Source organism: Gorilla gorilla, chromosome 20 (assembly GCF_029281585.2).
Source record: "Gorilla gorilla gorilla isolate KB3781 chromosome 20, NHGRI_mGorGor1-v2.1_pri, whole genome shotgun sequence".
In the NCBI taxonomy this organism is placed as follows: domain Eukaryota; kingdom Metazoa; phylum Chordata; class Mammalia; order Primates; family Hominidae; genus Gorilla; species Gorilla gorilla.
In genome coordinates this window covers 62224785-62238039 of record NC_073244.2, presented here as the reverse complement: position 1 = coordinate 62238039, position 13255 = coordinate 62224785, and the positions used below count along the sequence as shown (strand labels likewise).

Genomic DNA, 13255 nt, shown 5'->3' with positions numbered 1-13255 from the left:
ATGGGCTCAGCCTGGCCACACAGCACAGGGAACTCCTCCACCCCCTTGCCAGACCGACGGGGGCTCCTCAGCTCCCGTGAACAAGCAGGGAATTCTCCGAACCCTGCAGACCTGGGCTCCTGTGTATAAAGCCACTTGCTGTGTGACCCTGGGCCAGCCTCTCCCACTCTGGTCCTCAAGGGAGGAGGTTGACCTGGCTGAGCCTAGAAGGCAGCTGGAAGCCTGATGGAGCCTGGCTTCAAGTTAGATAGACATGGGTTTGAATTACAACTTGGCCATATCCTTGCTGGGTGACTGTGAGCCAGCCACTGCCCCTCTCTGAGCCTCAGTTTGCCTACTGTTGATTTATTTATTTTATTTCTATCTTTACTTTTTTGAGACAGTCTCGCTCTGTCACCCAGGCTGGAGTGCAGTGGTGGGATCTCAACTCACTGCAACCACTGCCTCCCGGATTCAAGCAATTCTCCTGCCTCAGCCTCCTGAGTAGCTGAGACTACAGGTGCGTGCCACCATGCCTGGCTAATTTTTGTATTTTTAGTAGAAACGGGGTTTCACCATATTGGTCAGGCTGGTATTGAACTCCTGACCTCAGGTGATCTGCCCATCTTGGCCTCCCAAAGTGCTGGGATTACAGGTGTGAGCCACTGTGTCTGGCCAAAAAACCATATGGTATTTTCACTTCAAAAACAAAACCATGGGGGCGGGTGGATCACTTGAGGCCAAGAGATCGAGACCAGCCTGGCCAACATGGCAAAACCTTGTCTCTACTAAAAATACAAAAATTATGGCGCACGCCTGTAATCCCAGCTACTCAGGAAGCTGAGGCAGGAGAACTGCTTGAACCTGGGAGGCGGAGGTTGCTGTGAGCTGAGATCACGTCACTGCACTCCAGCCTGGGCGACAGAATGAGACTGTCTCAAAAAAAAAAAAAAAAAAGAAAAAACCCAACTGAACAAACAAACAAAGAAACAAACAAAAAAATGAGGAAATTTGACTTAAAAGTGCAGCATTTTAAATGAAAGAAGTGTAAAATAGAAGAAGGAAGCCAGCCTCTGGGGCATGGATGTTTATAAAGGTGCTGACCCATGCGGATGCTGCCTGTGGGTTGAGAGCGAGGGGTCCGAGCTAGCCTTAGACCCTGGAGTGATGGTTGGGGCTTGAAGACACCAAAGCCTCCCCTCCCTGGCACAGCTCACGCCCGCTCTTACCTGCATCTTGCGAAGCTGCTTCACCGCCTCCTCCTTGCCCTGGCCGGCAGAGGCCATCTGAGCCTTCAGCTCCTCCAGCTCTCCCTCCAGCTTCTTGCGGGCAGCCACGGCCAGAGTGCGCTGCTTCCGCTCCTCATCCCGCTCCACCTCTGCATCTCTCAGCTGGAGAGGAGGTCAGGAGGGACCGGGTCAGGCACAGGAAGCCCAGCCTCCCTCTGTGTGCTAGGGACATGGATGTCTGCCCTGGATCTCCTGCCCAGGCTGCAAGCCCCGTTCCTCTCACTCCCTGACTGTCCTTACTTGGTCCCCTCTCTATCCCTACTGCCCCAGCTCAGTCCCCCATCTCACCTAAGCCTCCTTTCTAGCCTCTCATCTCTCCCCTCCAGCCCATTCCAACACGTCTTCAGAGCTGATCCTGCTCATAGCCCTCCCATGGTTCCCCAGTGCCCCCAGGGCCAAGTCTTGGACACTCAGCCATGTCTAAGTCAAAGGGGCTAGTAGAGACAAAACCCCACGGAGACCCCTGGCCTTAGGTCACCTGTTCACCTCTCTTCCCTGCCTCCCCAGCTTCTAGCACCCTCCACCCCAAGTCTGTTGCCTACATGGCTCCAGAGGGGTCTTTCTGACACCCAGAGCTGCCCCTGCCCCTCACCACCTAGTAGAGGGAAGACATGGGAAGTTCCTGGACTGAACGAGTAATGAATGAATGATGCAAGGAGGGAGAGAGCAATGGAACAAACAAGGAAGCGAGGGAGCGATGACTGACTGGATTGGAGAGGGATGTGGATGGAGGGGAGGGCGGATGAGCAGGTCAGTGAGTCAGTGACTAAGTGGAGTCAGCAGGGGGTGCTGAGGGGCTGGGGTTGGGTAAATAGGGGAGGGGTTGGGTTGGGGAGAGGAGATGGGTTGGAAGGGAGTCACTGGGTGGATGGAGCAGTAGTTGGACACAACGCTGGTTGGGGGAGAGGTTGTATGTGGGTGGTTAGGGTAGTTGAATAGATGGGGTGGCAGATGGATGGGTGAATGGTTTGTGTGGTGGATGGAGGATGTATGATTGGGTACAGCAACAGGTCAACAGGATATGTGTGTGGGTTAACGGGTCATGGCAGGTTAATGGGTTGGGGAATAGGAAGATGGTTTTGTGGGAGGAAGATGGTTTGGCTGGCACGAGACTGGCAGAAATACTGAGTGGCAGGTGGGGGGGAGACACCGAGTGGCAGGTGGATGGGGAGACACTGAGCAGTGGAAGGGTTGGGGAGATACTGAGTGGTCGGCGGGTGGAGGAGACAGAGTGGTGGGTGGGTCGGGGAGACCCCTTGCTGCCCTTCTTGCTGCCTGTACACACCATGGCATACCCCAGCTGGACTGGCACCCTGTGGCCTTCTGTGTGACAATACCTGCTTGGCCAGCTGCCTCCGCCTCTCTTCACCAGCCTCATCACGGCCCTGCAGGTCACGCTCATGCTGAGTCTTGAGAGCCTGCACAGTCACCTCCAGACGCAGCTTGGCATCCTCGGCCGCTGTCAGCTCATCCTCCAGTTCTGTCACCTGTGCTCGCAGATCATTGGCTGCCTGTTCTGCTACCCGGCAGGCTCGTTCCAGCTCATGCACCTGGTGGGGAGGGAGAGTAGCTGCTGGGCACCTGGGTCACTGAGGCAGAGGAGGTTAGGAGCCTAGCTAGAGTAGGGGAAGATTTGATGGAGGATGGGGAGGTGGCAAGTCAGTGTGCCCATCCTAGTTTGTTCATTCATCCATTCAAAATCTGCTGAGCGGCTCCTTCCTAGGTGTCTCATTCAGCATCATCCCAAAATGTATTTCATGAATAACTGATGCTTCATAATTCTATTATCTGAAGCCCTTCAGAGTCTAATACAAGCGTCTGTTAGGTCAGCTGACTCTCACTCATGGTGTATTATTCCCTCTGAGTTCTGTAATTTTGCACTGTGAGCTCACTCACTGGGAATTCATCTTTGGGAATCCTGTGGGAATGGGTTGAAGGCACGTAGCTCCAGGGTCATCAGTGCTGGTGTTTGCCAGACTCCCCAGGGTGTCATCGACCCACTATCTACTTCTGTTGGGTTTTCTGTTTGGGAGGGTCCCTGATCTTTCAGGGAGGTATGAATTAAAACCCCAAATGCTATGAAAATAGAGCTGGGCTTATGAATTTTCAGAGACTCCCCCTTCACCCCTCTCCTTACTTAACTGTCACCTCCTCAAGGAAGCCTCTCTTGACCCATCAGGGCCTCTCTGCTACCCATGCTCCTGGCACTGGGGCCCCTCTCCTACCTAGCCCTAGTCACAGTGGTCATTTGACATTTGCTTAGGTGGCTTTTTGTGCAACACCCGCCTCCCGCACTGAACTGTGAGTTCCACGGAGCAAGGCCTATGTCTGTGGATCGCCACTGCCCGCATGATGTTCATTACAATTCTGGTCACTGACAGTATCTACTTTCGGTCTGTGGAATGGGCCCTCTAGCCTCCCTTCCTATTTGGTACTTGCCAATTTATTTTGTTTACTTGAAGGGATCAAACTCTCTCCCATCAACATCCTGTTTCCCACAAGGGCCTTTGGAGTCACTACAAATAACCTGACATTTTTCCCAAGGGACAGACCTTAACGGCTCAAGTATGAGCTGGGTTTTAGCTCAATTATCCCTAGGGCTGCAGGCCAGGTCTGTGTCAGGGAGAGAGGGGTTCTCTCCAGGCCTGGCTAAAAGCAAAATCGGATCAACATCTAAGTGCGTGGAAAAGATAAAGCCCTCACCCATTGGACTCCTAGAAGCACACTGTTGGGAAAATAAAGAAATAAGGATGTCGAGACGGCCTCTATTCAGGAGCTCAACAAATTCTGCCAGTGCCTCCCATCATTAGTGAGGGTGGCCTGTGTCCCTGGGTGTGATCCATAAATGTATTTAGAGGATGAATGAAGGAAGGATGGAGTGGAGGATGTGGCGGGTCATTTTGACCATTCGGAAGGCTGGGACACTGGCTGGGTGAGGGGAGCCTGGGAGAAGCCTTGGGGCACCATCCTACAGGCCCTGGAGGGATATACGAGTTAAGGGAAGACAGAGGCTTGGTGGGAGAGTCTGTGTGTGCTCAGTGGAATTGGTGGCAGGCAAAGTGGGAGTCCTCATACTGTGTGTGTGCGTGTGTGTGTGTGTGTGTTATGTATGTATGCACGCACCTAGTCATGTCTGGGGAGTGCTTCTCAGGCTTTGTGTTGTAGTAAATTCTCTTTGTGTTCTCTCTCTGAGCATTCATACATATGTGTGGTGAGTAGTTTTCTCATGCTGTATGTGTACATATGCACACGAATATGTGTATTTAAAGGAAAATTCTCAGCGAGGTGCAATGGCTCATGCCTGTAATCCCAATGCTTAGGGAGGCTGAAGTGGGAGGATTGTTTGAGCCTAGGAGTTCAGGACCAGCCTGGGAAACACAGCAAGACCCCATCTCCACAAAAAATTTAAAAAACAGCCAGGTATGGTGGAATGCACCTGTAGTCTCTGCTACTCGGGAGACTGAGGCAGGAGGACTGCTTGAGCCTAGGAGACTGAGGTTGCAATGTGCCATGATTGCACCACTGCCCTCCAGCCTGGGCAACAGAGCAAGACCCTATCTCAAAAATAAAACAAAACAAAAAACAAACAAAAACAAGTAATAGAAGATTCTCCTTACATCCCGTGTACACAAATGTGAGCATGTGTGCTTTGTGAGCAGTTCTTGTGTTCTGTGTGTGAACACATGTGCTGGATGGAAGACTCTCTTCACGTTCTGTGAATGTCTACATGAAGACCTGCCTCTGGTGAATGGCTCTGCTTACTTTCTATGCATGTGCATTAGCACAGTGTTTGGTGGAGATTCTCTTCACACTGTGTGTGTATATATGGATGCAAATGTTTGCTGAACAGTCCTCCTCTTGTTCTCTTTTTTTTTTTTTGAGACAGTCTCACTCTGTCACCCAGGCTGGAGTGCAGTGGAATGATCTCGGCTCACTGAAACCTCTGCCTCCTGAATTCAAGCGATTCTCCTGCTTCAGCCTCCCAAGTAGCTGGGGTTACAGGCATGTGCCACCATGCCTGGCTAATTTTTGTATTTTTAGTAGAGACAGGGTTTACCACATTGGCCAGGCTGGTCTCAAGCTCCTGACCTCAGGTGATCCGCCCACCTTGGCCTCCCAAAGTGCTGGAGTGCTGAGATTATAGGAGTGAGCCACCATGCCCAGCCCTCTTGTTCTTTTTGTGCATGAATATATGACTTTGATGGCTGGTTGTTTTTCATGTTCTATGCGTGAAAGCATACATGCATGTACATGTCTCCCCTCACCCAGTGTGTCCCGGGGAGCGGGGGCCTTGCTCACGCTCTTGCCGACGTCATCCTTGCTGCTCAGCAGTGCCTCCAGCTCAGCCCGCAGGGCCCGGTTCTGCCGCTCCAGCTCCTCACGTGCCTCCTGCTCCTCCTCCAGTGCCCGTGTCAGTGACAGGGCCCGAGCCTCACGCTCCCGGCCCTCTGCCTCGGCCCGCTCACGTTCCTCCACTGCCCGAAGTACAGCTGCCTTCTCCTCTGCCAGAAGCTTCCAGTTTGAGGGAGATGGGGTAGGGGGAAATAGATTAGCTGAAAGGAGTGTACAAGGGAACGGGAAGAGGGAGCAGCCAGGAACAGAGAAAGAGAGAGAAAGAGACAGACAAAGGCAGAGACACAAGAGGGAGGTAGAGGGATTAAAGTTGCAACCGTGTCCCAAATCAGCTTAACTCTTGAATGGATCAAACTGATCAGTCCCTAACTCTATATGTTCAACAGAAGAAAGGGTATTCCTTCCTCTTAAGAGTGGCAGTAGAAAAAATACATATATATATATTTTTAAATGGACTTCAACCTTTACTGTTTTTTTTAAGACACAGTAATTGGCAAATAAACTTATAAAACATGCAAAAAAGAAAAGAGAACAGAACTCACAGTTAAGAGAAAAATCAGTCCATACAAATAGACCCACAGATGACCTACATATTAGAATGTGCACACAAGGACTTCATGATAAGTTTCAGAACGAGACAGATACAATGGGTGAAGAGGCAGTTATTTGAGGAGGGATTTGAAACTGTAAAATAGAACCACATAGAAATGCCAGAACTGAAAAATGAAATATCTGAAATAAAAAAGTCATTGGATGAAATTAGTAGCAGACTGGACACATCAGGAGAATCAGTAAACTTGAAAGCAGGTCAACAGAAATTATCCAAACAGAGCAAAGAAAGAAAGAAAGAAAGAAAGAAGATTGTAACAGAAATTAATGGAACTTTAACAACCTGAAAAAAGTACCAAGCAGTCATACATACAAGCATTTGGAGTCCTAGAAGGGTAAAGAAAAGGTAAAGAAAGAAGTAAAACTGCCTTTGTTCACAGAAAACATGATCATCTATGTAGAAAATCCAACGAAATATATAAAAACTATATTAGCACTAGTAAGTGAGTTTAGCCAAGATTGTAGGATACAAGATCAATATACAAAAATCTATTGTTTCTATATACTAGCAATCAAAAATGGAAATGAAAGCAACATCACTTAAAATAGCCATAAAACCATGAAATACTTAGAAATACATCTGGCAGCAGATGTGAAAGATGTACATTGAAAACTAAAAAACATTTCTAAGGTATTTCAATGGACGTATATACCCTCTTCCTCGGTGAGAAAACTCAATATTGTTATGATGTCAATTCTTCCAAAACCGTTGTATAGATTCAACACAGTTCCAAATCAGAAGGCTTTTTGTTTCGGGGTAGAAATTGACAAACTGATTCTAAAATACATATGGAAATGCAAAGGAACTAGAAGAGGCAAAATAACTTCAAATAAGAAGAAAAGGCTGGTGCAGTGGCTTATGCTTGTAATTCCAGCATTTTGGGAGGCTGAGGCAGGCAGATCGCCTGAAGTCAGGAGTTCGAGACCACCTGGCCAACATGGTGAAACCCCATCTCTACTAAAAATACAAAAATTAGCCAGGTGTGGTGGCACACACCTGTAATCCAAGCCACTCGGCAGGCTGAGGTGGGAGAATTGCTTGAACCCGGGAAGCAGAAGTTGCAGCAAGCTAAGATCACGCCACTGCACTCCAGCCTGGGCAAAAAAAAAAAAAAAAAAAAAAAAAGAAGAAGAAAAAGAAGAAGGAGAAGAAGAAGAAGAAAAATGACTTTCAATAGATATGCAAAAACAAGTCAGTGGAGAGCAGTGTTGGAATACTTGGATAGTTATATTCACAAAAATTAACATGGAGCCATGATAGCATCATATGTAAAAATTAACTCAGAATAAATCACAGACCTAAATGTAAACTTGAAACTGGAAGACTGCCAGAAAAAAAAAACAGGATAGGCCGGGTGCAGTGGCTCATGCCCGTAATCCCAGCGCTTTGGGAGGCCGAGGCAGGTGGATCACAAGGTCAGGAGTTTGAGACTAGCCTGGCCAACATAGTGAAACCCTGTCTCTACTAAAAATAAAAAATAAAAAATAAATAAAAATAAAAAAATTAGCCAGGTGTGGCGGCATGTGCCTGTAATCCCAGCTACTTGGGAGGCTGAGACAGGAGGAATCGCTTGACCCCAGGAGGCAGAGGTTGCAGTAAGCCAAGATCATGCCACTGCACTCCAGCCCAGGCAACAGTGCAAGACTCCATCTCAAAAAACAAAAACAAAAACAAAACAAACAAACAAACAAAAAGAAAACAAGAAAAAACCAGGATAAAACCTTTGTGACCTTGAGTTAGGCAAAAATTTCTTATATACAATACTAAAAGCACAATCCATAAAACAACAAATTGATAAATTGGACAAACTTTAAAACTTCTGTTCTTTGAAAGACTCTAACAGAATGGAAAGAAAAGCCACAGACTGGACAAAAATATTTGCAAAGCATATATCTGATAAAGAACTTGCATTTAGAATATATAAATAACTTTCTTTTCTTTCTTTTTTTTTTTTTGTTTTTTTGAGACAGAGTTTCACCCTTGTTGCCCAGGCTGGAGTGCAATGGCATGATCTCGGCTCACCACAACCTCCGCCTCCCAGGTTCAAGCGATTCTCCTGCCTCAGCCTCCCAAGTAGCTGGGATTACAGGCATGCACCACCATGCCTACCTAATTTTGTATTTTTAGTAGAGACGGGGTTTCCCCATGTTGGTCAGGCTGGTCTCAAACTCCCAACCTCAGGTGATCCACCTGCCTTGGCCTCCCAAAGTGCTGGGATTACCAGGCATGAGCCACCGTGCCCGGCCCATAAAGAATTTTCAAAATTCAATAATAGTAAAACAAACAACCTAATTAACAAATAGGCAAAAGATCTGAACAGAAGCTTCAGCAAATAAGATATATGGATGGCAAATAAGCATATGAAAAGATGCTCAACGTCACTGGTCATTAGGGAAATGTTAATTAAAACCACCTTTGAGAAAGACTAAGGTTTTATCCATAACTGGAAAAAAACTGGAAAAAAACCCAAATGTTCATCAAAAGGTTAATGAATATCAAAATGTGGGTGATCTATACCACAGGAATAATATTCAGCAGCAAAAATACATTATTGATACATTGAATACATTATTGATATGCAAAAGTATGGATGGATCTCAGAATAATTATTTTGAGGCTGGGTGCGGTAGCTTACTCCTGTAATCCCAGCACTTTGGGAGGCTGAGGTGGGTGGATCACTTGAAGCCAGGAGTTCAAGACCAGCCTTGCCAAAATGGTGAAACCTCGTCTCTATTAAAAACACAAAAATTAGCCAGGCATGGTGGTGCACACCTGTAATCCCAGCTACTTGGGAGGCTGAGGCACGAGAATCGCTTGAACCCGAGAGGTGGAGGTTGCAGTGAGCTGAGATCGTGCCACTGCACTCTAGCCTTGGTGACACAGCGAGACGCTGTCTCAAAAAAAAAAAAAATTATTTTGAGTAAAATAAGCCCATCCCAAAAGAGATTTATGTGAAAATAATTTATATAAAATTCCAGAAGATGCCAAAAATAATAAAGCCTGAATGACCTGTGGAAGAGTATTATAATCAAATCACATGTATTTGGAGTCCAAGAAGAAGGGGAAGGAGAGAGAGTGGGAGATAAAAATATTTGAAGAAATAATGGCTGAAATTTTCCACATTTGATCAAAAACATCAACCCACAGCTACAGGAAGCACAGTGAATCTAAAGCAGGATAAATACAAAAAACCCACAGCTGGGCGTATCACAGTCAAACCGCTAAGAACCAAACATAAAGAGAGAAATCGTAAGTCAGCTAGAAAAACATATTGCACCACCTACAGGGAAATGACAATTTAAAAAATTTTTTTTTAATTTTTTATTTTTTTTTTGAGATGGAGTCTTGCTCTGTCACCCAGGCTGGAGTGCAGTGGCACGATCTTGGCTCACTGCAACCTCCGCCTTTCCGGTTCAAGCGATTCTCCTGCCTCAGCCTCCCGAGTAGCTGGGATTACAGGCGCACACCGCCACGCCCAGCTAATTTTTTTGTATTTTAGTAGAGACGGGGTTTCACCGTGTTGCCCATGCTGGTCGTGAACTCCTGAGCTCAGGCAATCCGCCCGCCTTGGCCTCCCAAAGTGCTGGGATTACGGGCATGAGCCACAGTGCCCAGCCTCACACTGCATTTTCTAAATGAATAAAATAAAGCACAGAGAGGTTGAGCAATTTGCCCAAGCCACACAGCCATCAAGAGGCTGAGTTGGGATCTGAACCTCAGGATTGCCTGATCTGAACTCTCTAAGGTTCTGTGATTTTTATTTCATCCTCAGGCTGCCAGATGCTTGGTATTATTGCCATTTTCTAGACGGGCGAACTGAAGCTAAGATGGAAAAAGCAACTTGCCTGAGGTACCCCGTGAATCAGCAGAAGTGAGATGAGTTATTTGATTTAATTCTCATAAGCAACCTCTGGGGTACCGAAGGTATTCGTATATTTTGTCATCCAAAAACCAGGGCAGCTCTGAAAGTAAAAGTGGGTGCTACGAGGAATTATGCTGTGGCAAGAGGCATGAATCAGGACAGAGGGATGTCCTATTTTACAGAGGCCCAGAGCAAAGAAGGGTCTTGCTTCCTGGTCCACTACAACTGCCTAGTTGAGCCGTGACAGCACGGATTACTGGTTCCTCACAACGACCAGGGGAAGCGTAGACGGACTTGCTGATTCCCCGGCTGGGTGAACTGAGGTGCCCCACCTGGTCAAACTTGCGCTGCTTCTTCTCCAGGGTGCTCACAAACTGCCGCTGCTGCTCCAGGTCCATGGTGGCGTCGTCCAGCTCCTGCTGCAGCCGCCGGCGGCCCCGCTCCAGCCGATCCACGGTCTCTGTCTTTTCTGCCAGGCGCTGGGTCAGGGCCTCGGCCTCCCGGGCTGCCCGGCGCCGTGCCTCCTCCCCTGCCTCCAGTGCCCCTGCCTCCTCCTCCTGGCGCCGCCGCCACTCGGAAAGCTGAGGGGAGGAGAGAGAGGGTGGTTGGTGGTCACGGCCATGAGTGACCAAGGTGTAAGCTGGTGGTGCTCCATTTCCAGGATGAAGAGACTGAGGCCTGAAGAGGGAAAGGGGTCACTCTGCTGGGCTCTTCTGCCTCTGAGTGATGTGAAGTTGTGAATACTATGAGCTCTAGTTCTTCCAGGGAATTAAAATTACTCCCTCCAAGATGCAGAGGTGAATCAGACCTGGAGTCTTTCCTGGGGAGCCCCTCGGCTGCTGGGGGAGACACAGAGTCACAGCCAGGGTGATAGGGGTTAAGGTAGCAGTATGGGAGCTATGGAAGTCCACAGGAAGTGCTCAGAATCTGTTTAGAACATTCAGGAGAAACTTCCTGAAGGAGAAGCATTTGAGATGGGTCTTGAAGTATGCATAGGAGTTTGCCAGTTGAAGGATATCTGCAGGCATGTACCATCACTCATTCATTCAATAGGCATTTCTCAAAGCCTACCATACATCAGGCCCTATATCAGGCTGTGCTACAAACCTGGATCTAACTCTGATGGGATTCTAATTTGAAGGGGCTCTCAATCTGGTGGGGAGACTCATGGGCAGAGACAGTCCCAGCCCAAGGTGACTGGAGTTGGGACAGAGGAGAAAGAGAAGACGGGTCAGGAAACTTCCCACAGGGGAGCCTAATGCTAAGTCTGGAAAAATAAAAGGTTTTTTTTCAAATAAAATAGGAAAGTAGAGATAGAGATGAATACAGCTAAAGGCAGAGGAAGGACCAGAGATTGCAGGGCCTCAATGCCTGACTGAGAGGCATGGACTTTGTCTAGGAGTACTGGGGAGGTGTGGGAGAGCTGTGAGCAGAGGAGGGACAGGGTCAGTTCCAGGTAAAGAAAGAAGCTTCTGGGGCTGTGCAGGGGATGAGCTGTTAGGGGAGAGGCTGGAGGCCCAGAGGCCAAGAGGAGGATCTAGATGGGAGAGGACGGCACTGGAGCTGGGGCTGAGCTGGAGCTGGGACAAGGGATGAGGCTGAGAGTCAGGGGTCAGGACAGCCAGGGCTGGGCATGGGCTGTGGGGGGTAAGGGGGAGTCAGAGATGAGAAAGGCACCCATGGGTCTGGCCTATGAGAAGGTGGGCAGCGTGGCCATCCCTGAGCTGGGGAACCCAGGAGGAGCAGTGAGGGGGGCTGTGCCTCCCTGAAGGTCTTACGTAGGGCTGCTCACCTGGGCCTGGGCGGTCTGCAGTTCACGGCCCGCCCGTTCCCTGGCAGCTGCCTCCTCCTCCAGCTGCTCACGCAGCCCGGCTGCCTCAGCCTCCATGGCTCGCACCCGGGACCCTAAGGCCAATTTCGCCCTGGTCTCCTCCTGCAGCAGCTCCTGTAAATGGAGGAGATGGCAATGTCAGGTGTGGCTGGGAGGACAAGGAGGGGAGTGTGACGGTGGAGCCGAAGGGCAGGCGGGGTCACCTGGGCATCGTGCAGCTGGGCTTCTGTGCTGCTCAGCTCCTTGCTAAGACGGATGGTTTTGGATTCAGCCTCGTTCAGCGCCCCAGACACATTCTCCAGTTCAGCCTGCAGGGAAGGGATGGGAATGAAGCCCTCCAATCGTGGCTTCCACCCAGCGACCCCATCTGCTCAACTCTCTACCACACTGGCGGGAATGTGAAATGTTGCAGCTGCCGTGGAAAACAGTCTGGCAGGTCCACAGATGCTTAAACATAAGGTTCCCACATGACCCAACAATTCCACTCCTAGGTGCATACCCAAAAGAAATGAAGACATAGGTCTAAGCAGAAACTCGTACAGGAATGTTCTCAGTGGCATTACTCACCATCGCCAAGAGGCGGGAACAGCCCCAATGTCCATCAATAAACGAATGGATAAACAAATGTGGAATATGCATACAACGGGCATTATTCAGCAATAGAAAGGTATATGGATCTATTGCGTGGTGTTGTTTTTTGGGGTTTTTTTGAGACAGAGTTTCACTCTTGTTGCCCAGGCTAGAGCGCAATGGCGCAATCTCGGCTCACTGCAACCTCCGCCTCCCAGGTGCAAGTGATTCTCCTGCCTTAGCCTCCCAAGTAGCTAGGATTACAGGCATGTGCCACCACACCTGGCTAATTTTGTATTTTTAGTAGAGACGAAGTTTCACCATGTTGGTCAGGCAGCTGGTCTTGAACTCCTGACCTCAGGTGACCCACCCGCCTCCGCCTGCCAAAGTGCTGGGATTACAGGCGTGAGCCACTGCATCCAGCTGGTGTTTTAAAAATTAAAAAATAAAAAAGGAATTATGCTACAAGCTGCAACACAGATGAATCTTGAAACCATTATGTTAAGTAAAAGAAGGCAGCCACAAAGGCCACCCATATATAGTAGGATTCCATTTATATAAGATCTCCAGAATGAGAGATCAGTAAAGACAGAAAGGAGATTAGTGGTTCCCTGGGTGGGGTGGGGGAGAAGTGGGGGATGATAGCTAAGGGGTATAGGATTTCTTTTTGGGATAATGAAAATGGTCCAAAATTAGATTATGGTGATGGCCATACCACTCTGTGAATGTACCAAAATCCATTGAATTGTACACCTTAAATG

The 13255-nt window shown here is 48.5% G+C and overlaps 1 protein-coding gene across 7 annotated transcripts in view; it reads right to left on the bottom strand.

Moving 5' to 3' along the window:
• The window catches only part of MYH14 (myosin heavy chain 14), a 105902-nt gene that overhangs the window by 18252 nt on the left and 74395 nt on the right, over positions 1-13255 (bottom strand). For all 7 annotated transcript variants that reach the window (XM_055370168.1, XM_055370169.1, XM_055370170.1 and 4 more), the window contains 6 exons: positions 12128-12232; positions 11886-12038; positions 10426-10674; positions 5568-5780; positions 2606-2818; positions 1209-1370 (listed from right to left, as the gene is read on the bottom strand). In XM_055370168.1, the coding sequence (XP_055226143.1) occupies positions 1209-1370; positions 2606-2818; positions 5568-5780; positions 10426-10674; positions 11886-12038; positions 12128-12232 (1095 nt within the window). The remainder of the gene's footprint in view (positions 1-1208; positions 1371-2605; positions 2819-5567; positions 5781-10425; positions 10675-11885; positions 12039-12127; positions 12233-13255) is intronic.